This window comes from Amblyomma maculatum, chromosome 2 (assembly GCF_055883805.1).
Source record: "Amblyomma maculatum isolate TAMU_Amacu chromosome 2, ASM5588380v1, whole genome shotgun sequence".
NCBI classification, from domain to species: Eukaryota; Metazoa; Arthropoda; class Arachnida; order Ixodida; family Ixodidae; genus Amblyomma; species Amblyomma maculatum.
This window is the reverse complement of record NC_139345.1, coordinates 223,983,352-224,011,175: the sequence shown is the minus strand read 5'-3', so window position 1 is coordinate 224,011,175 and position 27,824 is coordinate 223,983,352. Positions and strand designations below refer to the sequence as shown.

Here is a 27,824-nt window from a genome sequence, read left to right as displayed (position 1 = left end):
TGCAGCCGTTGCTTTCGCAATTCAACTAGGGTTAACCAGAGCTAAACCACAGCCAACTTTTTGTCAATTTTTTTAAACGCATAGTGTTTAAAAAAATTTGACACTGGGGGTGAATTTTTTTTTGAATATTCGATAGTCAAAGGGTTAACAGGGTAATAGAACACATAAAAGATGGATAAGTCTTTGACATGGACTGACCTTCAATGTACACTATAAATGGCAGAGAATTCTTCACACAATTTCCTCAGAACAATTCGCTCACTATAACCACAAGATATTGTCCAGTAGGCGGCGCGAGGACTCATCGACCGCGTCCCTCCTGTCTTCCCCGCTACTCCACAGATCGAGTACAGAGATAAATTATTCACGCACAACGAGCTCACTAAGCACTTTTATCTAGGCAGACGAGCATTTCCCCTCCCGGAAAAGAAATTAACCCGCATTCAGTCGGTCATGTTACGCTTGCTCCAAATGAACTCACACCCAAACCCCTGGTGCATGAAGCATATCGACCCAGACTACGACGGACAACATGTGCGTGAATGGTGCAGTGAACGTGTAGACTTGAACCATATGCTGTGTGGTTGTGCATAGAGCGACGCCTACGCCAAGAACAAGGAACATTGGGAGAAAGTGCTAAAAAGTGCTTCCCTACACAATCAGCTTCAGGCTGTCCAGGAGGCCTGCGCGGCGGTGGAGAGCTTCGGGCTCTCTGTGCCAATGTGGGAGCTGCCCTCTACATCTGGCGCCTAGTCGAATGTCCATCAGGACCCCTACTGTGGGAAATAAAGTTTTACCAAACCACGATCACAATTTTCTCTCCAAAATCTACCTCAGCCTGCTCAACAAACAAGAAAGCTTTGAGCTCGCCCAAGCAGGCAACATCACCCATGCTCATTTAATGATGTTCTGAGAGACTATGCATAATGGACATAAGTCAGGTGGGGTTTCCCCGATTCTGCTGTTTCTGATGCAGCTATAGAAGAATCCCTCTTGGGCCCTGAGGAAACCTCCTTTCACAAAATTGGACCTAATATTTACGAGAGCTTCCAGTTTTTGTCAGTGCCCAAATTAGCTCCGCATCACCCCCGTTCGTTGGCAAGGACATAACAAAGGCTGCCATACTTTTTCCTCATTAAAGTCCTTTTTTATTTGGGTTAAAAAGACGCCCGTTTCGTGAAATTTGCATTGTCTTCTTTGAGGATGACGTTTGGAGCTTGTTTCTGGGCCACACTTCAGAAGGCACTGTTCAGCATGTCAGTGTACCTGGCACCTCAAGGCTTTCATTTATCGCCACAAAAGAGCGTTATTATGGCTGTCCGAGAAAAGTCCATGAACCAAACTCGGAAGGTTTCTTGTGATCAACACAGCCTCCTCTCCTGACCGATTTAAGAAAGTGCACACAAATATCTGCACTGCCACAAATGTTGCAAGGCCTTGTTGCACAAATGTTGCACTGTAAGGGGTGTGATTGCTGCCATCCTTTTCTAACACAGACTGGTATTTTGGATGCCCATCCGGCACAGATTAACCTGGAAATCATTGAGGAAAGGCATATCATGCGATTGGGTGAAAAATGTGTTAGTGAACCGTCAATCGCTTTAACAGATAATGAGGTTGGGTTTCTTGAACGTGGTGTGTGTGTGGGGTCATCATGATTTGGTTTTTGTTTAATGTGTGGCTTGGTGCTGCTTGGCTGGGTTATTTATACTGTGTGTTTTCAATAAACTTCAGTTGCGAGTCAGCGCGTCCTGTTTGTTCTTCACCTCCGTCCAAGTCTGTAGCGCTGTTGTTTTCATCATGCCTTTAAAAGTCACACGTCGAGGGAGCACTCTGCTGTGCTTCTCTGCTTCTGCAGGAGAGCACTGACATTTCGACAGAACCACTTTTCGCAAGGTTGCCTTGCAACTCCCTTGCTTGGGAATCCCAGCATCCACCTCTGGCCCGAACCCGCCGCAGTAGCGACATCTCGCACCGTGGGTTGGAGGTCGCAGCTCTGTCTGTCAGGGCTGCACGATGGGGCTAGACGACTGTAGCGTCTAGCCCCCCGTGGCGCATTATTGCGAGGATAAACTAATTGCAAACTCCCTTGTAATAATGAACCATCAGAAGCTGCTAAACAAATCCTGAGAGAACCAAGGAAGGAAGATGTTCACCCACAATGACAGCATACTATGTGCAGAAAACTCCTCAATCTGTATAGCCTTCTGTTAGCAAGACAACACTAAATTTTTCCATTACAACCCCCCCAAAAAGCCCGTCAAAAGCTCAATAATTTGAGGGATAAAGTTACAGTTGAAAAATATTTTGTGACAAAGCAGAAGCTGGAGGTACCTCACTGATCCACAGATGTGTGTATCCTCCTAGAGGCATCATGCCTTACTCTTGCAGCACTGATGAATCACACCATCGTATTGCTGCAAAACCTTCAAAACTGTATTTGTTGTTTTTTAGCAGCCGCCGGCATGCGGCCTTATCACTCTGATTCTGGCACCCATATCAACTCTGCATTCTTTGTTTGTCAATGCTCGATGTCACGAGACACACTTTTATCAGTTTCTTTGTCACGCAAGATGTGCCGAGATCTGTTTCGAAGACTTCGGCCACTCACATATGTTTCTACAATGTTCCAGGTTGTGCTAGTAACAGTTTGTGACATTATCTAGATGGTTCTAAGCCGCCCTTAAATTGAGCATTGACATATGCGACAGGCATTGTTTGTTCGACGACCGCCAAGCACGAGTGTTGCGTTCGCTGCCGCCGAATCGCTTAGCAATTTTGCGGGCGCAAGTTAGCCCAATAAAGAATTTCTTCAGTGCACTCACAAACTCTTCATTTGTATCACCGACCCTGTCATCATCCCGTGACAGTATCAATAACTATTCCAGGATTTCTGCTTCCTTAGCACAAACAATTCTTTTTCACCCCCCCTTTTTTTTGTAAACTTACGTCACTCACTCTGACAAATAAAGAAATTGGCCTGAAAAAGTCATTTCAAGTCCAGAAGTTTTAGAGAAAGGTGGAGGGCTTGACACAATAAAGCAGAACAGAAAGCCAACACATGGATGCTCGCAAAAGGGGGTTGGGAAGGCGCCACTGATCAGTCATCAGCTGACGAGCAAGGACTTCCAAAAACGTGGGAAGGAAAATCGCACATCAAGACTGTTGCCACATTTCTCTCTCCCAGTGGCAGATAGGAACAGGGTGCTCATCACCAGAACATTTATGTTGTGCAATTTCGTGCAAAATTTCATAATTAACTTGCGGAGTTGATACTTTGCCCAAATCTTTGACAAATTTTTTGCAATTTCAATGCAATTTGCAAACCAGTGGCATCGCGAGGGGGGTGCGTGAGGTGCAGTCCGCGTCAGATGGGTGCAGGTGGGCCGTGAGAGGGAGGAAAGGGTGGGGGAGCGAAATGAATTATAGTGTAAAGACGCGAAAAGGCGCACAGTGGTGTCGCTGAGGGGGCCTGTGTACGTGCGTGTAGTCTGGAAGCACCAGCATTAACCAGACACCTGCCGGAAAACCGTGCACGACAGGACATCCGTAGACACTCGCCAGCGGCTGTGCTGCCACATTGCCTCTTTTTCTGTATGTGCAGTTGACTTTCCTTTCCGAAGAGAGGACCGCTGGCAGTATCTATCCAGCAGTCTTTTGTCCTGTTCGTATATCTCCCATGCCCTTCTCACTCCTCGGCCCAGCCACATATCCACCTCACACTTTCAAAATGCCGAAAGGCAAAGAATGCCTTTGCTCAGTAGAATGGCAAGTCTGATCACTACGCATCATCATCATCAGCCGGATTATATTCACTGAGAAATAGAACCCTTTTGTTAACCTCCTTATTCAGCCCCATAGGTCAGTACTGGTAGGATGCACTTTATAGACTTTCCTTTTGAGTGATACCGGTAACGCGCTGACTAGAAAAAAATAATAATGAAAAGGAGGGCATGTTGCTGGGTGAGTTGGTTATTCATTGTCAGAGAAGGAACGCTATAGTAGACGACGGACCAGGAAGCGGAGGACACACACATATGCGCTAACAACTTTATTTTGGAAAACAGCCGATCCGTGCCGTATATACACACAAAGACTAAAAATGCGCTGTGCGCATGCGCACTTTTAGTCTTTGTGTGTAAATAAGGCACGGATTGGCTGTTTTCCAAAATAAAGTTGTTTGTGAGCACATATGTGTGTGTCCTCCTCTTCCTGGTCCGTTGTCTGCTATAGCGTTCCTTCTCTGAAAAGGAGGGCACCTTTAGCAAGGCCAGGGGAACTGAGAGTGAATGTATCCAAGCGTGGTCACGTAGCACATTGTGCAGTTCTTACCTTTTTTTCTATGAGAAAGGAAAAGACATGTTAAAATGAAAAACGCAACTAAAAGCGTTAAAAAATAGCCTGGAGACGCCCACGGTCTCACAGCTCCAAAAGGCTGTTTTGCGCTTATTATTTTCTGCTGGTATGGCATCAATGCCCATTGGTAACTTTGCAGTCTGGATGCGGAAATCACCTTTTGTAGGAGAGCAGAAAAGTTAAATGTAGACAAAGTAAAAGGCATGAGAAAGGCTCTGCCTGGGACCTGGCTATAACGCGTGGCACTGAAAGTTTTGAGGAACGGGTTCGTTTACAGCGCAAGCTGAAAGAGTGTTTCTCTGTGAACTCCCACTACGCAACCTCGCTTACAACCACCGCCCTGTTGGTACTAATCAATTTAGCCGAACACTCAGGCCATTAGCTGCAGCATGACAATGATTTTCGGTTGCAACATATCAGAGGCACCTTCACGTACATCAGTTCAGTTCAGCCGTTCAGTCGTGTCCGACTCTTCGTGGCCCTATGGACCATGTCACGCCACGCTTTCCGGTCTCTCACTATCTTCCTAACATCACATAACTTCATCTGCAGCGCCTCGAGGATGTCATCTAACCATCGCGTTCGCTGCCTACCCCTTCTCCGGCGACCCTCAACCTTTCCCAACATCAAATCTTTCTCCAGCGACTCCTTCTTCTCATCAGATGACCAAAGTAGCTGAGCTTCAACTTTAGAATTTGACCCTCCAATGAGCAGTAAGGGTTTATATGGTCGACAATATCGACCGATTTGATCTCCTGGCCGTCCAAGGAACTCTCAAGAGTCTCCGCCAGCACCACAATTCAAACGCGTCAATCCGTCTTTTGCGCAAGTTTTCTGCGCATGCGCGATATCGTATCGGCGACCGATGAAAACACATTGGACAGCGTCGATGGAGTTTCTCGGCGCAGCCAGTACACAGGGTCTGGCGGCACCGGGTGGCACGGTGACCGTCACAGGCTTGGCAAAGCAATGCCAACCACATCTGCCGCGTACGGTTGCCACTCTCTAGGCGTGCCGGGATGCAAGACGCGGTTTTTCAAGTTTCCTTCGGCGAGCTGCGACCAACGACAACGTGAAGCTTGAATTAGGGCCACCAAGTATCAAGATGTGAATGGCCGACCTTAGCAACCGACTGCGTACTCTCGACTGTGCGAAAAACACTTCATTACAAGTATGTATGCATCTAAAGGAAATGTGCATGAATGAAAAGTATCTACCGGAGTTTGCACCAAGCCTGTAACCCACCAGTGATAGCCGCAATGAGCATTTGTTCGGTGCTTCTGATGGCGATGTATTTTGTCGTTTGTTTTCTTTATGTGCGAAGGGACCGGGTAGCGCAGATATCACAGGTGGCTGTGTGCGATAGACCATAATATTTAGCATGTTTTATCGCGACTGCCACCTGACTAAAAGAAAAAAAAAATAGGGCGTTTGTTGTGATGCACCGCCGTTAGCGAGCCAAGTGGTTGAGCTGGTCATGCTCGCGAACGGCAGTGCATCAAAATGCCGTATTTTTTTTCCTTGTTAGTCAGGTGGCAGTCACGATAAAACATGCTAAATATTATGGCCTAGCGCACACAGCCGCCTGTGATATCTAAGCTACTTAGCCCTTTCGCACATAAAGAAAAGAAACGACAAAATACATCGCCATCAGGCCCCAGTGCAACTTAAGCAAACACGCACCGAAGAAATCCTCATTGCAGCTATCACTGGTGCATTACAGGCTGGGTGCAAACTCTAGTACATACTTTTCATCATGCATATTTCCTTTAGATGCATACATACCTGTAGTATCTGTGTTTTTGCCGCTCGGAGCATATGACACACTTGACACTCTTGCACGACACACAGTATTTTTTTTAACTTAAAGGCTCGCCTTCGTGCACGCCAAAGCATTCGGATTGTGTTCCTTCGGTGTACGCAATCAGATGCACTTCGTTAGGGAGCTTGATAATCGTCGTCTTCGTCCAACCGTTTGCAACGGCAAGGAAACCGCCCGGCACAAATGAGTCTCCCGGAGGGTTCATGCTCGTTCACTTGCAGAGTGGATGGCTCTGGACGTAGAACAGCGTTGGTTCCTGACCGAGATGCGCATCCGATATGCAGGAGATGCACATGTGTCATCAAGTCATTGATTCCGCAGAAATCGCGACGGAGGCCGAAAGGTTGTGGATCCTTTCACAATAGAATGACCGTTCTCTGTGCACTGAGAACCTTTTCACCACTGCGACCACATTCGTTCTGACTCCTGGGGGCAGAAACCGGCTACAGCGCTGAATTATCCGTTGCCAGAAAAATGCCACGCGTTTCCTGCAGGTGTGCATTCCGGCCGGGACAATGCCCTTTTCAGGGGGTGTGTATAAGTGCCTCTCTGTCGAGATTCGTAGATGAAATCCTATAGCTGCACGCTTGTAGACGCAAGGAGGAAGCGACGCCCATTGTACTATGCCGGCGCAGCGGTGACCGCATTGTGCTCGGTAACTCAAGACACCCCGCACATATGCGCCGCTCGTAAGTCACAGGAGACGATTCCACCTAGCTCTGCAGCATCAACAAATCCCTGGCTGCTTTGCCCTTTGAGATCCCTCTCTGCCTCCACGCTCTCCTGTCTGCCGAAAACCTGCACGCTGAGAGCGTCTCATTCTGTCACGTCGAACACAGCCCGCGCTACATGCTCTTATAATACGAAGATAGTATATGCGTGCGTTATGAGTGGATTGTGAAAATGCTGTAACATTCCCCCATACTGCGTGAACATGATATGCTGTAATCACTGTCACTACTTTCTGCCCCGAGGCCAAAAAATGGGGGGCTTTCGCTTTCTACCTGCGTTGGCGCGGCCATTTCGTATGGTGCGCTTTCGCGTTGTCTGCTACACTGCCATCCAATGTGTTTCTCGCCCGCTCCCGCATGACGGCGCCACATCCTCCCGCAAAAGGCGGATTCTTCGGCGGTCAGCCTTCTTCACAGTCCAACTCTTGCATCCATACATCACAACTGGAAAGATAGCACGAATTATACGGATCTTGGTTGGCAGACTAATGTCTCTGCTCTTTACTAGGCGGTCAAGGCTAACCATCGCTCTCTTTCCCAGAAGCAGGCGTCTCCTAATTTCATGGCTGCAGTCCCCTCCCGGGGTAATCTTGGAGCCTAAGAAGAGAAAATCTGTCACAGCTTCCACTTCTTGTCCCTTGATGCTCCAGGACTTGATAGGGCAAGACGCCACGATCTTTGTCTTTTTAATGTTCAGTTTAAGTTCAAACTTCTCACTCGCTTCTTGTACGTGCATCAGAAGACTCTTGAGTTCCACTTCACTTTCTGCCATTAAAGTGGTATCATCCGCATATCTAAGGTTGTTGATACGTTTTCCAGCAATCTTCACTCCAGCTGAAGACTCGTCCTCATGATGCACTCAGCATATAGGTTAAATAGGCAGGGCGACAGTATGCAGCCTTGTCTCACTCCTTTCTCAATCGGAAACCATGCCCTTTCTCAATCGTAAGACCATGCCCAGTTCTGACTGTGGCCTCTTGCCCTTCATACAGGTTCCTGAGGTGAATTGGAACTCCCATCTCTTAGAGAGCTTGCCACAATCTGCTGTGATCTACGCAGTCAAACGCTTTTGCATAATCAATAAAGCAGAAGTAGATGGATTTCTGGAACTCTCTTGCTTTTTCCATGATCTAGCAAAGGTTGGCAATCTGGTCTCTAGTTCCTCTGCCCTTGCGAAACCCAGCTTGCACGTTCGGAAGCTCCCGATCCACATACTGCTGCAGCCTACCTTGGAGGATTTTCAACATCACCTTGCTAGCATGCGAAATAAGCGCGATCGTGCAGTAGTTGGAACAATCTTTGGCACTGCCTTTCTATGGAATGGGGATGTAAACTGACCTCCTCCAATTCTGTGGCCACTGCAGGGTTGTCCAAATTTGCTGACATAATGTGTACAGAACGTTAACAGCGTCATGGTTGAGGTTTTGAAGCAACTCAGCTGGAATGCCATCAATTCTGCTAGCTTCGTTCTCAGCAAGGCTGGCTAAGGCCCATTCAACTTCACTCTTCAGTATGCCCGGCTCGAGGTCAGTAATCACAACTGTCTTATGTTGGGTTTGCACATCCGGGTCCTTCTTGTAGAGTTCTGCTGTGTATTCCTGCCACCTCTTCTTTATCTCTGAGGCTTCAGTGAGGTCCCTGCCTCGTTCGTCCTTTATGACGCCAAGCTTAGCACAGAAGCTTCCTTTGATATCTTTGATTGTCTTATACAGAGCTCTTGTGTTCCTCAGTTGGCTGTTGTCCTCAACTGCTTGGCACTGTATGTTCAGGAAGAGATTCTTATCTCTCCTTGCTATTTTCTGAAAATCCGCATTGAGAACCTTGTATCTTTCTCTTTCCCCCATAACTTTTGCCATCCTCCTTTCCTCAGCAAAGCCTCTTCAGGTAACCAGTTTGCTTTCTTGCATTTCTTTTGCTTTGGAACTACCTTAGTAGCAACTTCTTGTATTACATCACGAACATCAGTCCACATCTCTTCGGACTCTCTGTCTTCTAGATCTAATTCTTGAAATCGATTCCTCACTTCCACAGCATATTCTGATGGAATTTGATCCAGATCATATCTGAAAGTTTTCTGCGTTTTCCTCAATTGAAGCTTAAATTTGGCAACAAGAAGCTGATGATCGGTGCCACAATCGGCCCCAGGCCTTATTTTTACTGCTTGTATAGCGCTTCTCCATCTCTGCCGGCAAATAATATAATCAATCTGATTCCTGTAAAGACCTTCCGGTGAAGTCCATGTGTACAGACGCCTCTTGCGCTGTTCAAATGAGTAGGTTGTTTTCTTGACAAAACTCTACTAGCCTCTGCCCAGCTTCATTTGGCTCACTAAGAACGAACTTGCCTGTGATTCCGGACATTTCTTTCGGATATTTCACGTGCATAGTCTGACATTATTTGTGTTCACAATTCCTTCACTCTGAATAAATATTACCGGCATAATTGCAGTTGTTTATTGCACTATAGAAACTTATTGCTAATGCTAATTCGTGTAACCAGCAAAAGAAGCACTAGCCCAAGGAGGACACAGAAAGGCGCTCTTTATACTGGTTCTCACATTTTCTTCGCTGATTCTTTTTGACAGTCTCTAAATATGCATACGAAATAGCATTGCTACTCTGTTATAGTCATTGTAGCATTCACCACTTGACATTCTTGTTATACGGCTACAGTGATTGCACAGGCTTAATGTCTACACATTGCGTAGCTCATGAGGCCCCTTTTTTCTTATGGTCTTGTATTGGGCAATCAAATGCCTATTGCTCAGTGAATTTCCTTGCAACTTACACAAACTAGGGTTTCTGCCTTCTTCGGAAATATGTGCTTTTGGTGTGATGTTTTGCTGAATTATCAATCGTGGGGCATGATTGCTGCGTCTAGGTGTTGAAAAGAAGCCACTTCACTCACACTGCATGGTTGGGTGCACAGCGAACCTAACTTAAAAGCTTAAAAGCAATCCATGAGGACAGAGTAGGCAGAAAGGAAGTTGCAATTCAGTGCTTAAAAATGGTTTCGGGGGGGGGGGGGGGGGAGTCGTGCCTTCGCACCGTGTGCGGGTGACCCTAGCGACACTGTTGCAAACAAATAAAAAAAAAAAAAAAGTAAAAATTGCGCCCAGATTAGTACCATCAGAAAGTGCCGGTGGGCTGGCCCAACCATTGTAACCAAATAAGAGCCACTACAAAAATTTAACAATGTTCTTGCATCTGTGCTAGAAAATTCTAGCTTTAAATTCAATACCTTTATTTATTTTTTTACCTTATCCTAGACACAAAATGAAAAGGCAGCAGAGACTTACAATGTTATAATTGACAGGATTCCATGCCACCATGTTACACCGGCGTGACTGCTTGGGCACTGCAATGGCAGGAACACAAATCATCAGTCTGTGCAGCCTCTTGCTTGCAGTGTGGAAACCCATTTCAATGCATGACACTGCACCTGGCTTCAGCCACCTCTGCAGCATTTCCTCTAAAATCGCAAAGCCTGGCAGCAGGAAGCGATGCTACCCACAGGAGGCTAAGGTTGATGCAAGCCAACATGGATGTATGAATGGGATATAGGAGTGCCACCTTTGAAACAGCTGCCACAATACTCAGCTTGTTTGTTCCCAAAATATCTCAAGGATTATACAAACTGGTACTGCACTTTTTTTTTTTTTTTTTTTTTCATTTCAGTTACTATGTTCTTCATTTAAAGCCTTATGTCCCCTTTCGACTTTTCAGCCACCAATTTTCCATTGGGTGTCAGGGAGGGTGAGTGCCTGCATCAATATCGGATGGATAAAACGACACTCGTTCCTTCAAATTTACCACACACTGCACATGTGTCATCTTCTTGGTTAAATCCTTATTTTTGTTGTTGTAGCTGCTTGTCCTAATACACCCTGATCTACTCATTCTTACAAAAAGGCAGCAGAGACAGAAGAAGCACACAAAGATACAAAGGCAATGCTCCGAGGCAGCATTGTCCTTGTGTCTATGTGTGCTTCTTCTGTCTTGTTGCCTGCTCTGCTGCCTTTTTGCAAGATGTTCGACCAACTTGCTCAACATTCCACTCTATTATTACCCTGGTCTAGCTTCAATAAGGAGGTCTTCAGTGTGTGTAGAACAATTCCTTCCTGATCTGCCTCTTCCGATTCCAAGACAGCTCTACACTCTGCTTCTTTTCCAATCCTTCTGGATATTTTGTTTTTAAGCCTCTTTACTTCTCTGTCTTTGTGTCCTGCATACTTACTGGTTAATTTCAGTGTTAGCAGGTAAGCAGTTAAAGGAGTATAGACACCATTTTTTGAAGTGTCGGAAGGAATACGATTGCTTTCTTGGTTATACAGAGATGCTCCCCAAGCAATCCCAACCTCGCACGTTTCCGCGAAGATATTTTAATTTGACTTTAAAAACAAGCCAGGCAAGTACTCCGTTTTTCAAAACCCATTGGCATCGACATCTCTGTGACGAAAACATGTACATAGGTAAACAACATGACGTCATCAAATAACTCTGACGTGGAGTCGGCAAAGCAAAGAGCAGTGACGACACATGGCCGGACTCGAACAGCGCCGCCGCCGCTTCCGGCCGTGCCCAGAAAAAGAACTCCGCTTCTGCTCGCTTTACTCGATGGCTTCTACGTTGGCGCATGTTACAATTACCTCACCGGTGTACGTATGGAGACTGCCTGCTAAACTCAGGCCCCAACAGCATGCCTGCACAAGTGTAGGGCTTACGGGAACGGTGCCTGTCGATGGCGCGCCAGGAACATACTGCGCCGCTCCCCGCCTATAGACGTCGCTAGCCCTAGCTGGTTTCACATCAAAGCGCCAGCGAAAGGCGCTTCGGAACGAGCTAACGCTGTAAAAAACTCCGGAGTTTAGCGCCGCTTTACTGGCAAGCCCATCTCTTAAAATAATTTCTTGCTTTGCGCGACGCCTTCAGCAGCGGAGCTAGCTGACATCAGGTGCGTCGCACCGGGCAGCAGCTGTCGGAAAAAAAAAAGTTCGCTTGTATCACTGTAATTATTTCTACAGGACCTCCGTATTGGCCGAATAATCCTCGCAATTTAATTGTGACTGATAGTCCTTTCTATAAATAGCTATGTAAGCGAATGAACAGCGATCTGCGATAGCTAGATTACCGATAGCGGATGCTGAGGCAGCTATGACTTGGGAGCCGATCGCGGCGGCCACGGCTTTACGCACCCAGATTGCCTTGACTGCGCCAGATGGCGCCACATGCTTAGACGGTGGCACGCAGGCCTGCCGCGTCGGGACCAATCAGCGCGTGAGCACGGGAGCCATCGGGAGAGCTTAAGGGTTACGGTGGCTGATCGCGTCATTACTAAAACATTTTTTTAGAACAGCGTTGGCCAACCGGACTGATAAAGCAGCATCTTTACGGTACCTTTGTTCAACATTCCTACCAGTTGACATTTCCTGCGCGTCAACCCACCAAGCTTTCGTGGCTGCTGCTGATTCCTGCTTCGTCGCTTGAGTCGCAGGCGAGCGGGTCGGGATTAAAGTGCCCGGCAATGTTAGCAACATCCACGCTATTGGGCGAAACAACGTCGCAGTAACAATTATGCTACGCTGAAGCGCTGCTCGACGACGATATTTTCGTGCACGTGCGACAGCAAGCAGACGAAAAACGCGACCCGAATGCGTCATCAGATTTTGTGTTTACGCGATCACCAACCTTGCCAGCAGGGGGCGCTCGTGTGGCATTCTCGTATCTTTGACGTCATCGCGCGCTCGTGTCCGGAGAGATCGAAACCGAAACTGGCCCTGATAAATGCACTGATAACAAATTACTTGATCTGTGCTGGGGCTTTTTGGGTCGCAGTCCCTCTGTTTTGGACCACTGTGGATCGATTAAAGCAAAAATACCGGAACAGAAAATGTACGTGTCTATACTCCTTTAATAACGCCAGCAGCAATTTACAGTAAAACCACCAAAGCAAACCATATGCAGAAAAAGCGAGGGCAATTTATTTGGGGCCTTAGCTCGTGGTGACACAACATGAATGGCTACTGCAAATTGCTCCCTCTCTGTACAGAGCTTGTGAAGTCAACAATGTGTGGGCCATGTGTAAGTCACGGTCGAGGCTCGCGCATTGGTATCATCCTTAGTGGTGGAAGAGATCATGCTAAACATATGGAAATAGACTCGGTGTGAAGAATTTTATCACTGAGATTCCGCTATATTGACAACTGCAGTATTCAAAAAGCCTAGCTTGTCGGGCCAGTTCATGCATGGTACATGGAAAAAAACCAGCGGAAGGGAAGCATTCACAAGGAGAACATGGGACTGAAATTGTCTTTACTTGGCCAACAACAGTGCACATGTGCCAACCACAACTGCAATATGGCCAACTATGCCCCATTCATGAACCTATGCACTTTTGCCATGAACCTGATAGAGCTGACGCATTCAGTGCCTCTTGATTTTAAAAACTTTCAGTGGGCTACTTACCAGTGTGAGCGCCAATTCTGCTCTTTCTGTGGACATCTGTGTGAGACCACATCGAAAGCTAAGTTCCTTTTTAGAACTTTTAACTTGTTACCTTTCTTCCACTGTGGGAGAACATGAGAAAGAAGCAAGGTGCTCCAATAGGCTCGTGTGTGGCTGACGTTTTGTGCCCCGTATTTTGATTTCCTTGTGTGACAAGCTCAATGACGACCGGGTTTTTAAGTATGTGGATGATTTCTTAATTTTCTTGAGGCTAACTTGCCGTGAGAGCGTTGAATTGTCCACAAATGACATCTTGTCCTTCCTTATCAAAACTTCTTCAGCTCATGAGGTGCCACTCAATCAGGTTCTTATATTTGATTTGGACCTTCTCTGATAGAAGCCACATTTGCTGGAGTTACTCTCCTAGCACTAAGAAAAGCCTCTTCCCATTATAAACTTGTGAAAACCTTTGCCTTGCGGAGAACATGCAGAAGAGTTTCTTGGGGCAGCTTGACAGCTACGCTGAGGAGGTTTCTATTGTCTAGCAAGGTTAGTACATACCTAAAAAAGGTGAAACATCTTGTGAAGAAACTAGACCTGCTGTAATGCCGTACTTGCATAAAGTCTCGCATAGTGCCAAAATAGTAGCCATGAAATACGGGGCTAAGGTTGCCTTTCCTGCACCCACGAAACTTTCATCACGTATCTCTAAAAATAACAGCACAAAAAAGAAATGTAAAGTCAAGCAGCATAGCATGTTCAGTAAATGCACAACAGATGTTGTATACTTGCTTCCACTGTCCTGTGGAAAGGCCTACATAACGAGTGTATAAGGCAGCACTGCTCCAGCCAGGAAACACAGCAAATCTGCCAAACATTGCAACCACTGTAAGACTCACCCATCTGTTGCATAATTTCAGAATCACTGCCCGCAGAAAAACGCAGATAGAAGAAAAATATTGGCACTGAAGGCACTGAATGCATCAGAAATAGCTATGTCAGGTTCACCACAAAAGAGTTCATGAATGGAACATATGTTATCTTCTCAATTTTTGTTCTTGGTCTTTTGGTAGTGTTCGTGGTTGCTCTCACCCATGTGCACTGTTGTTTGGCAGTTGCCTAAATAAAGAGAATTCCAGTTGTCCTGTTTATGAATACCCTTCCGCTGGTTTTTTCCAACTGCAGCTTTCTACAGTGTAGCAGGCTAGCTAGCCAGGAGCTTTCAAAGGCTCCAAGGGCTCACATGATGCACCAAAAGTGGATGGAATCGCCACTTTTTAATTCATCTTTTAATGTTTCACAACATGCCCTGAAGCAGAGCATAAACCTGTGCAGCCCAGCTTGCCACACTCCCCACATTCTTGCACATCATGAGCACAAGCCATGCACGTTTATTTATCTAATAAATACATACTGCAGCCCCTGCTGGCACTGTTGCAGGTCAGTTCAGTTCAGTCGTTCAGTCGTGTCCGACTCTTCGTGACCCTATGAACTATATCACGCCACGCTTTCCAGTCTCTCACTATCTTCCTAACATCACATAACTTCATCTGCAGCGCCTCGAGGATGCCAGCTAACCATTGCGTTCGCTGCCTACCCCTTCTCCGGAGGCCCTCAACCTTTCCCAACATCAAATCTTTCTCCAGCAACTCCTCTTCTCATCAGATGACCAAAGAAGCTTGAATTTGACCTTCCAATGAGCAGTCAGGGCTTATGGTCGACAATATCGACTGATTTGATCTCCTGGCCGTCCAAGAACTCTCAAGATTCTCCGCCAGCACCACAATTCAAACGCGTCAATTCTTCGGAGGTCAGCATTCTTCACAGTCCAACTCTCGCATCCATACATCACAAGTGGAAAGACCATAGCACGAGTTATACGGATCTTGGTTGGCAGTGTAATGTCTCTGCTCTTTACTAGGCGGTCAAGGCTAGCCATGGCTCTCTTTCCCAGAAGCAGGCGTCTCCAAATTAGGTGTCTCCTAATTTCATGGCTGCAGTCTCCTTCCGGAGTAATCTTGGAGCCCAAGAAGAGAAAATCTGTCACAGCTTCCACTTCTCGTCCTTTGATGCTCCAGGACTTGATGGGGCAAGATGCCATGATCTTTGCCTTTTTAATGTTCAGTTTAAGCCCAAACTTCTCACTCTCTTCTTGTACGCGCATCAGAAGTCTCTTGAGTTCCACTTCACTTTCTGCCATTAAAGTGGTATCATCCGCATATCTAAGGTTGTTGATACGTTATCCAGGAATCTTCACTCCAGCTGAAGACTCGTCCAGACCGGCCTTCCTCATGACGCACTCAGCATATAGGTTAAATAGGCAGGGCGACAGTAAGCACCCTTGTCTCACTCCTTTCTCCATCGGAAACCAATCAGTAAGACCATGCCCAGTTCTGACTGTGGCCTCTTGCCCTTCATAGAGGTTCCTGAGGTGAATTGGAACTCCCATCTCTTGGAGAGCTTGCCACAATCTGCTGTGATCTTCGCAGTCAAACGCTTTCGCATAATCAATAAAGCAGAAGTAGATGGGTTTCTGGAACTCTCTTGCTTTTTCCATGATCCAGCGAAGGTTGGCAATCTGGTCTCTAGTTCCTCTGCCCTTGCGAAACCCAGCTTGCACGTCCGGAAGCTCCCGATCCACATACTGCTGCAGCCTACCTTGCAGGATTTTCAACATCACCTTGCTAGCATGCAAAATAAGCGCGATCGTGCGGTAGTTGGAACAATCTTTGGCACTGCCTTTCTTTGGAATGGGGATGTAAACTGACCTCCTCCAATCCGGTGGCCACTGAAGGGTTGTCCAAATTTGCTAACATAATGTATACAGAACGTTAACAGCGTCGTCATGGTTGACGCTTTGAAGCAACTCAGCTGGAATGCCATCAATTTCGCTAGCTTTGTTCTGAGCAGGACTGGCTAAGGCCCATTCACCTTCAATCTTCAGGATGCCCGGCTCGAGATCAGTAATCACAACCATCCTATGTTGGGTTTGCACATTCGGGTCCTTCTTGCACAGTTCTGCTGTGTATTCCTGCCACCTCTTCTTTATCTCTGAGGCTTGTGAGGTCCCTGCCTCGTTTGTCCTTTATGACGCCAAGCTTAGCACAGAAGCTTCCTTTCATATCCTTGATTGTTTTATATAGAGCTCTTGTGTTCCTCAGTTGGCTGTTGTCCTCAACTGCTTGGCACTGTATGTTCAGGAAGGCATTCTTATCTCTTCTTGCTATTTTCTGAAAATCCGCATTGAGAACCTTGTATCTTTCTCTTTCCCCCATAACTTTCGCCATCCTCCTTTTTTCAGCTATTTGCAAAGCCTCTTCAGGTAACCAGTTTGCTTTCTTGCATTTCTTTTGCTTTGGAACTACCTTAGTACCAACTTCTTTTATTGTATCACAGACATAAGTCCACATCTCTTCAGGCTCGCTGTCTTCTAGATCTAATTCTTTAAATCGATTCCTCACTTTCACAGCATATTCTAATGAAAGAACGGCTGATTGGGCGAGTTGGTGAACCATGATTGACAGTAAAATAAGTGCGCAAAAAGACGAGACAAAGAGGAGAAGTGGACAACTACGGCGCAGAACTGACAACTGATTTAATCAAAGAACGGAGAGCATATATATGTACACACACTTGTTGTACCCACATGCGCATAGTCAAAATGTATAAAAATATATATCAACATATAACACAAATATATATTGTTGTCCACCTGTCCTCTTTGTGTCGTCATTTTTCGCACATATTTTACTGTCTATTCTGATGGAATTTGATCCCGATCATACCTGAAAGGCCTTCTAGTTTTCTGCGTTTTCCTCAATCGAAGCTTAAATTTGGCAACAAGAAGCTGATGATCGGTGGCATAATCGGCCCCAGGCCTTGTTTTTACTGCTTGTATAGCACTTCTCCATCTCTGCCGGCAGAGAATATAATCAATCTGACTCCTGTACAGACCGTCTGGTGAAGTCCATGTGTACAGGCGCCTCTTGTGCTGTTGAAAATGAGTATTTACTATGGTCAGGTTGTTTTCTTGACAAAACTCTACTAGCCTCTGCCCAGCTTCATTTGGCTCGCCAAGACCGAACTTGCCTATAATTCCGGATATTTCTTCACTCCCGACCTTAGCATTCCAGTCTCCTATGAGAAAAACGACGTTTGATGATGGGGTGCAGTCTAGAAGGCATTGCAGGTCAGCATAAAATCTCTCAACGTCAGCTTCTTCAGCAGTAGTGGTCGGTGCATAGACTTGGATAACTGTTATGTTGAAAGGGTGACCTTGGATCTGAAGTGAAATCATTCGGTCGTTTTGGGGGTTGTACCCTAGCACTGCTTTGCCCATTCTTCTGTTTACTATGAGAGCGACCCCATTCCTTCTCCTGGATTCGTGCCCATAATAAAAGACATAATGGTCGCAAAGACATAATGGTCGCCGGAATTAAATTCTCCCATTCCGGTCCACTTGAGCTCGCTGATACCCAAGATATCAATTTTCAATCTGTCCATTTCTCGCTTGACGACATACAGTTTACCTTGCGTCATAGATCTTACATTCCATGTTGCTATGTGATATATCTGCTTGGAACATCGGACTTTCCGGTCGCTTCCCGACACATCCACAACTGAGCGCCCTTTTGGCTTTAGCCCAGCCGCTTCATTCGTCCTGGAGCTACTAGGAATCGCCCTTTGTTCATCCCCAGTAACATGTGGGACGCCTTCCAACCTGGGGGCTCATCTTCCGGCGCCATATCATTAATGCTATTGTGACTGGCCATAGGGTTTTCTTGGCAGGAAATACTGAATTGAGTTGCCATTACCTTCTCCAGTGAATGACATTTTGTCAGAACTCTCTGCCGTGACGTGTCTATCTTGGGTGGTCCGACACAGCAGAGCTCCAACTCCATCGAGTTTCGAAAGCCCCTCCGCCACGACAAGGCAGTGATCCATGAAGGGGTACCAAAATGGTAAGGTACAAAACAAGCTTAGTTTACACACATAGCAGAGCTAATATGGTACAGACACGGTGAGATGAAAAACCCCCTCCAGTTTGTAAAGAAGCCTCATTACTCACCAAACTCCTTGCTGGCCCACTCTTGGTCTTGAAATGAGCGGCCGAAACTGCGACAAGTGGGGTCAGAAAAGCAACTCTAGCACCACGACAAAATGTCGGCCACAGAGCAGGACTCACACTCTATACACAAAGTGCATCACCTCCGTGGCGCAACATGTATACTTGGTAGGGGAGGCACAAGATTAGGCCGTGAAATATGTGAGACATATCACATTAGCAGGGAAGGTGATAAGACTTCAATTGCCTTGTCCAGAAAAGTGTAGCTAAAGAACAGTTTGCCACATTTTAATTAGTGCTTGCTCGTATGGTTTTGACCTAGTGTGTGCATGCGCCATTTTTATGTACCTATTTGTCCAAGTAAAATCTCAATTGATGTTTAGTGCCCGTCCCGTCTTCTTCTATGTCTGTGACCTTGTTACATGCGCTAGTCTTTTTATTAATGATGACACACTAACTAGCCCAGCTTTCTGCCTTGAGAGAGAGCCGTCTTACTAAAAGAACCCCCATTCACATTTAGTGAGCCGCTGCTCACCCGCTCTTTTGAAAGAGCCGCTCAAAAGATCCGGCTCGCTCCTTAGCGACCCTTCTCTACCGACCAGACTTTCCAACGCTTCATAAATGAAGTCACCCGTGATCTGCACTTTGTCGTTGCATATCCTACTAGTGGCTACTAGTGGCCTACTAGTGGCTAGTTCGTCATCCGAGCAGCACACTATCTGCGGTTGCTGCTTTTAAGACTTAAAGGGCAAGGATTGACCATCAACACAGCAAAATGTGTATTTGGCGTTGAATCCGTTGAATTCCTCGGACACCTCGAACACCTTGATGCAACCACTGGAGAGGAAAGTTCAAACCGTGCGCGATTTTCCGCTTCTCATGTGAAAGAACCGTGAATTTCTTGGACTCCTAAATTTTTGCCGTCAATTCGTACCAAATACAGCCCACATTCTTCTGCCTCTTACCAACAAAGGCGCCACCTGCATCCTTGGAGCGGAAACCCGCAGCAGAAGCCGGCTTTGTAGACACCAAAAATGCCCTTACGACTCTCCTTGTGCAACTAATCATCGATGCCTCCTCCCATGCCATTGGTGCAGCAACTTCACAACTTGCGGTGCCCACTTGGTTCCCATATACAGAAGCTGAAGCAAGCTGAAGCTCGTTACAGCACATTTGACCACGAGACCTTGCCATTCGGCACTTCCGTCATCTGCTCGAAGGCACCATGTTAAGAGATCACAAGCCACTGGCATTTGCGTTTTGCAGTAACCACAGCACGCACACGTGCCGATAAGTTCGGCACTTGCAGTTCATCTCTGGATTTATGGTTGACCCTTGGTACATCTAAGAACGTGTTAATGCAGCTGCCAACACCCTATCACGTGTCAATGCGGTTTCTGTAAGTGCTGTTGATTTCGAAATCGTCACCGAGGCACAACACACTGAAAAGCTTTGTGACTTGCGTGCCAGACCCACATCTCTCGCTTTCTGAGAAGCCACTGCCATTCTCCTATGGTATGAATGTTTGCGACACGGTTACTGGTTGTGCCCATCCTTTTGCACTGTCATTACACAGTCATCAAGTATTTGACAAACTACATGACTCAAGCTGCCCTGGCGTTTGTGCCACTCAGCATATCACCTCTCGTTTTGAGTGGCCCGGCATAAATGCAGATGGTCGCTGTTGGTCTCGAGAGTGTCAGCGCTGCCAACGTGCGAAAACTACTCGACACACCAAGTCACCACTTCAACCCTTCCGGCCGCAAAACTCGCGATTTGACCATATTCACATCGACACTGTAGGGCCGTTGCCTTCGTCATGTGGTAAACGATACATCCTCACCTCTCTTGACTGCTACACGCGCTGGCCTGAAGTGTTTCCAGTCTCTGATGTTACAGCGACACACCACCGTGGCGCCTGTTTTCGTAGCTGGTTGGATCTCTTGTTTTGGTTGCCCCAGCATCATAACAACCTACTGCAGTTGTCAGTTTGAAAGTGACCAGTTCAAAGTGTTGATAAGAATTCTCGGCATCCGCCACATCCACATAATTGCGTACCACCCACCTGCTAACGGCATGGTTGAAATGCTCCATCGGCAGTTGAAAGCCACCCTCATCGCTCGCGATGTGCAAACTTCATGGGTCAACGACCTTCCGCTCGTTCTTTTGGGTATTCAGTCAGCGGTAAAGGAAGACTTAGGGTGTACTGCTGCCGAAATGATTACGGAACCACTCTACGTTTACCCAGTGAATTCTTCACCTCACCTACAGAACCATCCATCTCGCCTCCAGTCTACATTGAGCAACTTTGGTCACTCTTTAAGTGCTTGCGGCGAACAGCACCTTGACATCCCTCAACTTACGATGTTTTCATAAGCAAGGACCTGGTTTCCTCAGTTTATGTTTTCGTCCAGCGGGAAGTTATTCGGCCCTCCCTCAATGCACCGTACAATGGCCCATTCGAAGTATTACAGCATGGAGAAAAGACTTTCACTGTGTCTGTGAATGGCCGTGAGGACGTGATTGCAATCGCCCACGTGAAACCCGCGTACATGGCTAAGTCGTATGTGTCTGTTCCAGCACCCACTTCTTTGTTGTCTGACTCTTTAGCGTCCTCCACAGAATGCCCCGTAAGCAAACACAATCTTAGGAATCAACTCTGCAAAAACAACCTTCGCGACTATGTGGGAGGGAAGCCCTGTAGAGGCTCCGCTTCCGGCGCCGCTGTTACGTCTCCGCAGCCAGTGAATGTTAGCAGTGCCATTCTCCTTAGCGCGCTGCGGACCCATGCAAAAAAAGATATTGTCAGTTTCAAGGCTGCCCTGCTGCTCGGTAATCACATGTTTCGCTCCATTCCTCGCGCACACTGTTTATAGCGAAAGCACCTCGCGTTCCTATAAATAAACTATTGTTACGGTTATATAAGTAAGGGGGTGGTTATTTACAGTGCTATGCAGCAGGACAAGGTGAAGCCTACTAGCCCCCAGGCACCAACGCTTCTTCCTTTTCTTCTGCCACACCAGCACAATCCTTCCTCGTCGTCAGTAGCGTGACATTTCCCCCCTACTCAGCCTAAACCCTCTGGGCGTGTTCGTGAGTCGTGCGAGGCTGACACGGCTTCAAGCGGGCAACATGACATAGTTCGGTTTTGGCAGACCGACGACCAGATGCTGTCAGGCGGGCTATTGCATAAGTTAAATCACTGATGCGTTTGAACCACATATGGGCCGTCATAGTGGGCTAAGAGTTTTTGATGTAGGCCACGGCGCCGAATCGGACGCCACAGCCAGACTAAATTGCCTATAGAGTATGTGACCCGCCAGTGAATGGCATCGTATCATACTTTAGAACGTTCTTGTGAAGCACCAGACCGTAATCGGGCGATTCTCCGAGCTACTTCGGCGAAACAGAGGGTCTCAGCCAGGCTGGGGTCTTCCCGGCTTGAGAAGGGCAGGATAGTATCCAGGGAGTAGCGTGGCGGTCTGGCATACAGCAGGAAGAATAGACTGTACCCAGTCGTCTCATGCGTGGCGGTATTAAACGCATACGTGATGAAGGATAGTATGGTGTCCCAGTTATTATGCCCTGCATCCACATACATGGCTAGCATGTTGACAAGCGTTCTGTAGATGCGCTCAGTCAAGCCATTTGTCTGGGGATGGTATGGCGTCGAGTGTCGGGAAGTTATGGCGCATAAGTGCATGAGCTATTCAACATCAGCAGTGAATTGTCGGCCCCGATCAGTGATGACAATTCGTGGCGGCCCGTGTCGTAAGATGACTGAGTGCAGCAAGAAAAGCGACACCTGATGCGTCGTAGCAGATGGAAAAGCGGCGGTTTTACAGTAACGTGTGAGATCGTCCACGCAGATTACAATCCAGCAATTTCCATCCACGGACTTCGGAAATGAACCTAAAAGGTCAACGCCTACTTGATCAAACGGAGCTGTCGGGGTCTTCACAGGGTGTAGCAAGCCAGATGGAGTTGCAGCGTTTGTAGCGTTGACATTGCTTGCAACTGGCAACGTATTGTTCCATCGTCGAGGGCATTCTGGGCCAGTAAAATCTTTCTTGAGCACGGTGGAGTGTTCGAACCGATCCCAAATGCCCAGAAGTTGGATCATCATGCATGACACGCAATACGTCCGTGCAAAGCGTCTTGGGAACTACGAGTAGGTATCGCTGGCCAACAGGCGAATAACTCTTTTTCCATAGGAGGCCATCACGCACACAAACACGGCTTGTAGCTGCGCTGGCTTGGGTGGTGGCAAAGAGAGGCTGCAGACTGCTATCACTTTGCTGTTCCATTTTGAAAACATTCGTGTCGGGGAACGCTGGCTCGAGGGTCGACATATAATTGTCGAAATCGTCGCTGTCAGGTCCGGTCGTGGCCATTGGCATCCTAGAAAGACAATCTGCGTCTGCATGACGCCTCCTGCTTTTGTACACCACAGCAAAGTCATATTCCTGTAACTGGAGGGCCCAGCGTGAGAGGCGACCACATGGGTCTCGATGGTTTCGCAGCCAACAGAGTAGATGATGGTCTGTTACGATAGTAAACGACCGTCCGTACAAATATGAACGGAAACGCTACACAGCGAAAACTACAGCCAGGCATTCCTGTTCGGTGACTGTGTAGTTTCGCTCCGGCTTGCTCAGCGTACGACTTGAGTACGCGATAACATGCTCTCGTTTATTGTGCCGTGCCCTGAGACCGATTCCACTAGCATCCGTGTAAACATGTCACTGCAGCAGGATCAAAGTAATGTAGGATGGGATTCGATATTAAAAGAAACTTCGGTTGACGAAATGACGCGTCGCAGTCTGGTGTCCAGTCAAAAGTGAAGTTTTTGTTGAGAAGGCACGTCAATGGGTAAGCAACGTCAGCAAAGCGATCTGTAAAGCGTCTAAAATACGAACACATCCCTAGAAAACTGCGCAACTCCCTCACTGTCTGTGGGGGTTTAAAAGACTCAACAGTGGCAGTTTTCTGGGGATCCGGCATTACACCATCACCATTGACAAGGTGTCCTAGCACCAGCGCTTGGCGCTCTTTAAAGTGGCACTTTTTCGAGTTTAGAATTAGGGCGGCGTCGTGCAGACAATTTAAGATGTGTACTAGATGGTCACTGTGTTCCTGGAAGGACTTCCCAAATATGATGGCATCGTCCAGATAGCCAAGACAAATGTCTCATTTTAAGCCGCGCAAAACTGTCCATAAAGTGTTCAAATGTGGCAGGCGCATTGCATAGCCCGAATGGCATAACTTTAAACTCATAAAGGCCATCTGGCATTACGAAGGCTGTTTTTTTCTTATCCACAGGGTCCATTGGAATTTGCCAGCAGCCAGATCTGAGATCAAGACAAGAAAAGTAGGCCGCACCAGAGAGGCAGTCGAGGGCGTCGTCTATGCGAGGAAGAGGATAGACATCCTTTTTTTGTAACAGAATTCAGATGCCGGTAATCGACGCAGGATCGGCACAAACCGTCTTTCTTGCGTACGAGAATAACAGGGGCAGCTCAGGCACTAGACGACTCCTGTATCACCTTTTTCTGTAGCATGTCCTCTACTTGTTCATGAATGACTTTGCGCTCAGATGGGGACACGCGATATGGCTTTTGACGGATGGGACAAGCCGAACCAGTGTCGATAGTATGATGGGTCCGATGTGCAGGGCGAGAGGTTGGTCCATCTGTTTGAGAAAAGTCAAACATAGGCGAAAAGGGTAGAAAAATATCCACAAGAGTACGGCGTTGAGGTGAGCTGAGATCGGCGCTGATCATGGGGAAGATCGAAGTTTCATCAGCATCAGGTACAGTGGCACTCGTAGCATCTGTGACCAAAGCAACGATGCGGGGTGCATCGGGTCCACAGGAGGCAAGCTTCAATCCCGTTTTTAAAACTGCAGGCTCGAACGATGGATTGATTGTCTATAACAAGGCACTACCGTGATGCACGGAGATCATACAGTGAGGAATATTAACATTTTTCTTCAGGCACGCTGAGTGAACTAGGTGCACCATGACCTGAAATGAAACCTGGTCAAGAAGTAGAGCAGACACGGGAACGAACATGGCAGACAAAGGAGGAACTACTGTGTCTTTGGTAATACTAAAGACAGTTTCTTCCTACGTTTCAAGAAGCGTTGGTGTCTGGGGGCTAGTAGGCCTCACCTTGGTGTGCTGCATAGCACTGTAAATAAACACCCCCTTTCTTATTTAACCATAACACTATGTATACCTAGACTGTTGGGACCCCACCTTTCATTGGAACGACTTCAAAGAACTTAATAAAAAACAGTCACCATGGGACCCGTATGGCACGCTCTTCTTCCCTGTGTCGGAGGATACATCGTGGGACCTCATGATCCTGAAAATCCACGCTGTGTGGAAAACTCGAATGCAGTTTGAACACGTGGACTTGGTCATTTGCACAGTTTGTGAAAATTTCATTGAGAGTATTCGTGCTTAATAAATGAGTATCCATCACAATGGATGTCTCTGCTGGATTAACTGGTACTGCTTAAAGTGAAGCTGACATTCTTATTTGTAACCTACTGATTTGAGCACTGAAATCAGCAAAAAAGGAAAAAAATGGTGGCTCAGTGCATGCTTGGCTACTGAACCTGAATACCCAGGTTCAAGCCCGACCAGTTCCAATCCACTTCAATGGCTTTTTACTTAGTGTGAAGGCACTGCAAGAAGTCATGGTAGGTTAATGTTCAGCAACAGACTCAATCACTCACTCTGATGGCTGGAAAACTTAAAAAAGCCCCTCGGGGAGACTTGCATGCTGGAGCCGCTATACCGAACTTAGTTTGAATTACCCACACGGGGCCACCTGACCAAACAGCTTAGTAAATCAGAGCAACGAAAGATAGGCTAAGACACTTGGTGAGCATACGAGTGCTTTCTACTAAATGAAGAGAACCACATCTGTCACACCAAAAAAAAGGTCCTTCACAGAATGGTGGCTAAGGAACTAAAAAATGGAGGTAATGGGTTTGACTCCACATAAAGGTAAACTGCAGTCCACTTATAACGCTATTGAGGAAACTGGAAAATGCGATCGTTATAACCGATTATCGTTATATCTGGACCGACTAAAAAAGAAGCCCACACATATATTTTCCCATGCATGTAGGCTTGCTACTTACCAGCGATGAGTAAATCGGGTTGAACAGTGCTAATTATCGTAAAGAGCACAAAACACTTTATTACAGGATACACCAATAGCCATAAGATAAGTTAAGCATACTTAAAAAAGTCGGACATTCACGCTCGCTTGCGTAGCTGCTGAACCTTGACAATTGCTGTGAGCATGGCTTTCAGTAGCGCATACTATACTACGCTGTCGGCAGTCCTTTTTGCGCGTCCGAAACTGATTAGCAACTGGATGAGTGGCAGGGGATTCCCAGCCTTGATGATCCTTAAAATCATAGAGCGCGAATACCCGCACTTTTTCACGAGGCTTCCAACCTTGAAACCCTGCCAGAAATACCAACGACTCTGCTTTTTCATCCCAAGAGCTATCGTGCCATCAATGTGTCAGCACCATCATCCATGGATGCACAATTGGCTATGACCATACGTCCACACCCTTTGCGCGGCAACAGGCAGTGATTACGATGATAGTCATCATCATCACCAGCCTGACTATACCCACTGCAGGGCAAAGGCCTCTCCCATATTTCTCCACTTAACCCGGTTCTGTGCTAGCTCCATCCACTTGACCCCTGCAAACTTCTTAACCTCATCCGCCCACCTAACTTTCAGCCGCCCCCTGCTACGCTTTCCTTCCCTTGGAATCCAGTTTGTTACCCTAAGCGACCATCGGTTATCGTCTCTTCACACTACATGTCCTGCCCATGCCCATTTCTTCTTCTTAATTTCCACTAGAATGTCGGTAACCTGAGTTATTTCTCTGACTCACTCTGCACGCTTTCTATTTCTTAATGTTACCCCTACCATTTTTCGTTCCATAGCCCTCTGGGTTGTCCTCAACTTAAGTAGAACTCTCTTGGTTAGCCTCCACGTTTCAGCCCCATAGGTGAGTACAGGTAAGATGCAACTGTTATATACTTTCTTCTTTAGCGATACCGGTAAGCTGTTAGTCATAATCTGTGAGTGCTTGCCAAATGCGCTCCATCCCAATATTATTCTTCTTGATATTTCCTTTTCATGGTCCGGATCTGTGGTTACTACCTGTCCTAAGTAGACATATTCGCCTACTACTTCCAGTACTTCGCTACCTAATGTAAACTGTTCTTCCTTAACGAGGCTGTTGAACATTACCTTAGTCTTCTGCATATTGATTTTCAAGCCTACCTTCTTTCTACTTTTCCTGTCTAGGTCACCAATCATTATTTGCAGTTCATCCCCCGAGTTGCTTAGCAAGGCAATGTCATCAGCAAATTGCAGATTATTGAGGTATTCTCCATCTACCCTTATCCCTAACTGCTCCCATTCCAAGTCTCTGAATACTTCCTCTAAGCAAGCTGTGAATAGTACTGAGGAGATTGTGTCTCCTTGCCTAACACCATTCTTTATGGGAATTTTGTTACTTTCTTTATGCAGAACCATGGTTGCTGTGCAGCCACTATATATATCTTCCAGCACTTTCACGTACGGCTCGTCTATCCAATGATATCGCAATGCCTGCATCACCGCCGAGGTTTCAACTGAGTCAAATGCTTTTTCGTAATCAATGAATGCTATGTATAAGGGCTGGTTATATTCCGAGCATTTTTCTATCACCTGATTGATGGTATGGATATGATCGATAGTAGAGTACCGTTTCCGAAAACCTGCTTGATCCTTTGCTTGATTGCAGTCTAAGGTTGTCCTGATTCTATTAGCGATTACCTTAGTAAATACCTTATTCGTAACAGACAGTAAGCTGATTGGTCTGTAATATTTAAGGTCCTTAGGGTCCCCTTTCTTATGAATGAGGATAATGTTTGCATTCTTCCATGGTTCCGGTACCGTCGATGACACCAGGCACTGCGTATACAGGGTGGCCAGCTTTTCTAACACTATATCCCCTCTGTCCTTCAGCAAATCTGTAGTTATCTGATCCTCACCAGCTGATTTCCCCTTTTTCATAGTTTCTAATGCTATCTTGACCTCGTCCAACTGGTGGAACGTCCGACTGTTTTTCCCTACCGCCAATCTCCGTACGGTCCTGACTACTTTGGCTACTGTAGAGATCTGTATAGAACTCCTCGGCTACTTTGACTATCTTCTCCATATTCGTGATGACGTTGCCCTCCTTGTCCCTTATCGCATATATCTGGTTTTTGCCTATGCCCAATTTCTTCTTTACCGCTTTAAGGCTTCCCCCGTTCTTTACAGCATGCTCAATTTTCTCCATGTTATACTTCCTTATATCGGCCACCTTGCGCTTAT

The 27,824-nt window shown here is 46.7% G+C and overlaps 1 protein-coding gene across 3 annotated transcripts in view; it reads right to left on the bottom strand.

Moving 5' to 3' along the window:
- LOC146201376 (GATOR2 complex protein MIOS-like) overlaps positions 1-27,824 on the bottom strand; it is a 264,250-nt gene that overhangs the window by 168,833 nt on the left and 67,593 nt on the right. For 2 of the 3 annotated variants that reach the window (XM_084595804.1, XM_084595805.1), the window contains exons 6-7: positions 18,421-18,467; positions 10,208-10,266 (exon numbers count right to left, since the gene is read on the bottom strand). In XM_084595804.1, the coding sequence (XP_084451930.1) occupies positions 10,208-10,266; positions 18,421-18,467 (106 nt within the window). The remainder of the gene's footprint in view (positions 1-10,207; positions 10,267-18,420; positions 18,468-27,824) is intronic. The other variant, XM_084595806.1, reaches the window with a different exon arrangement.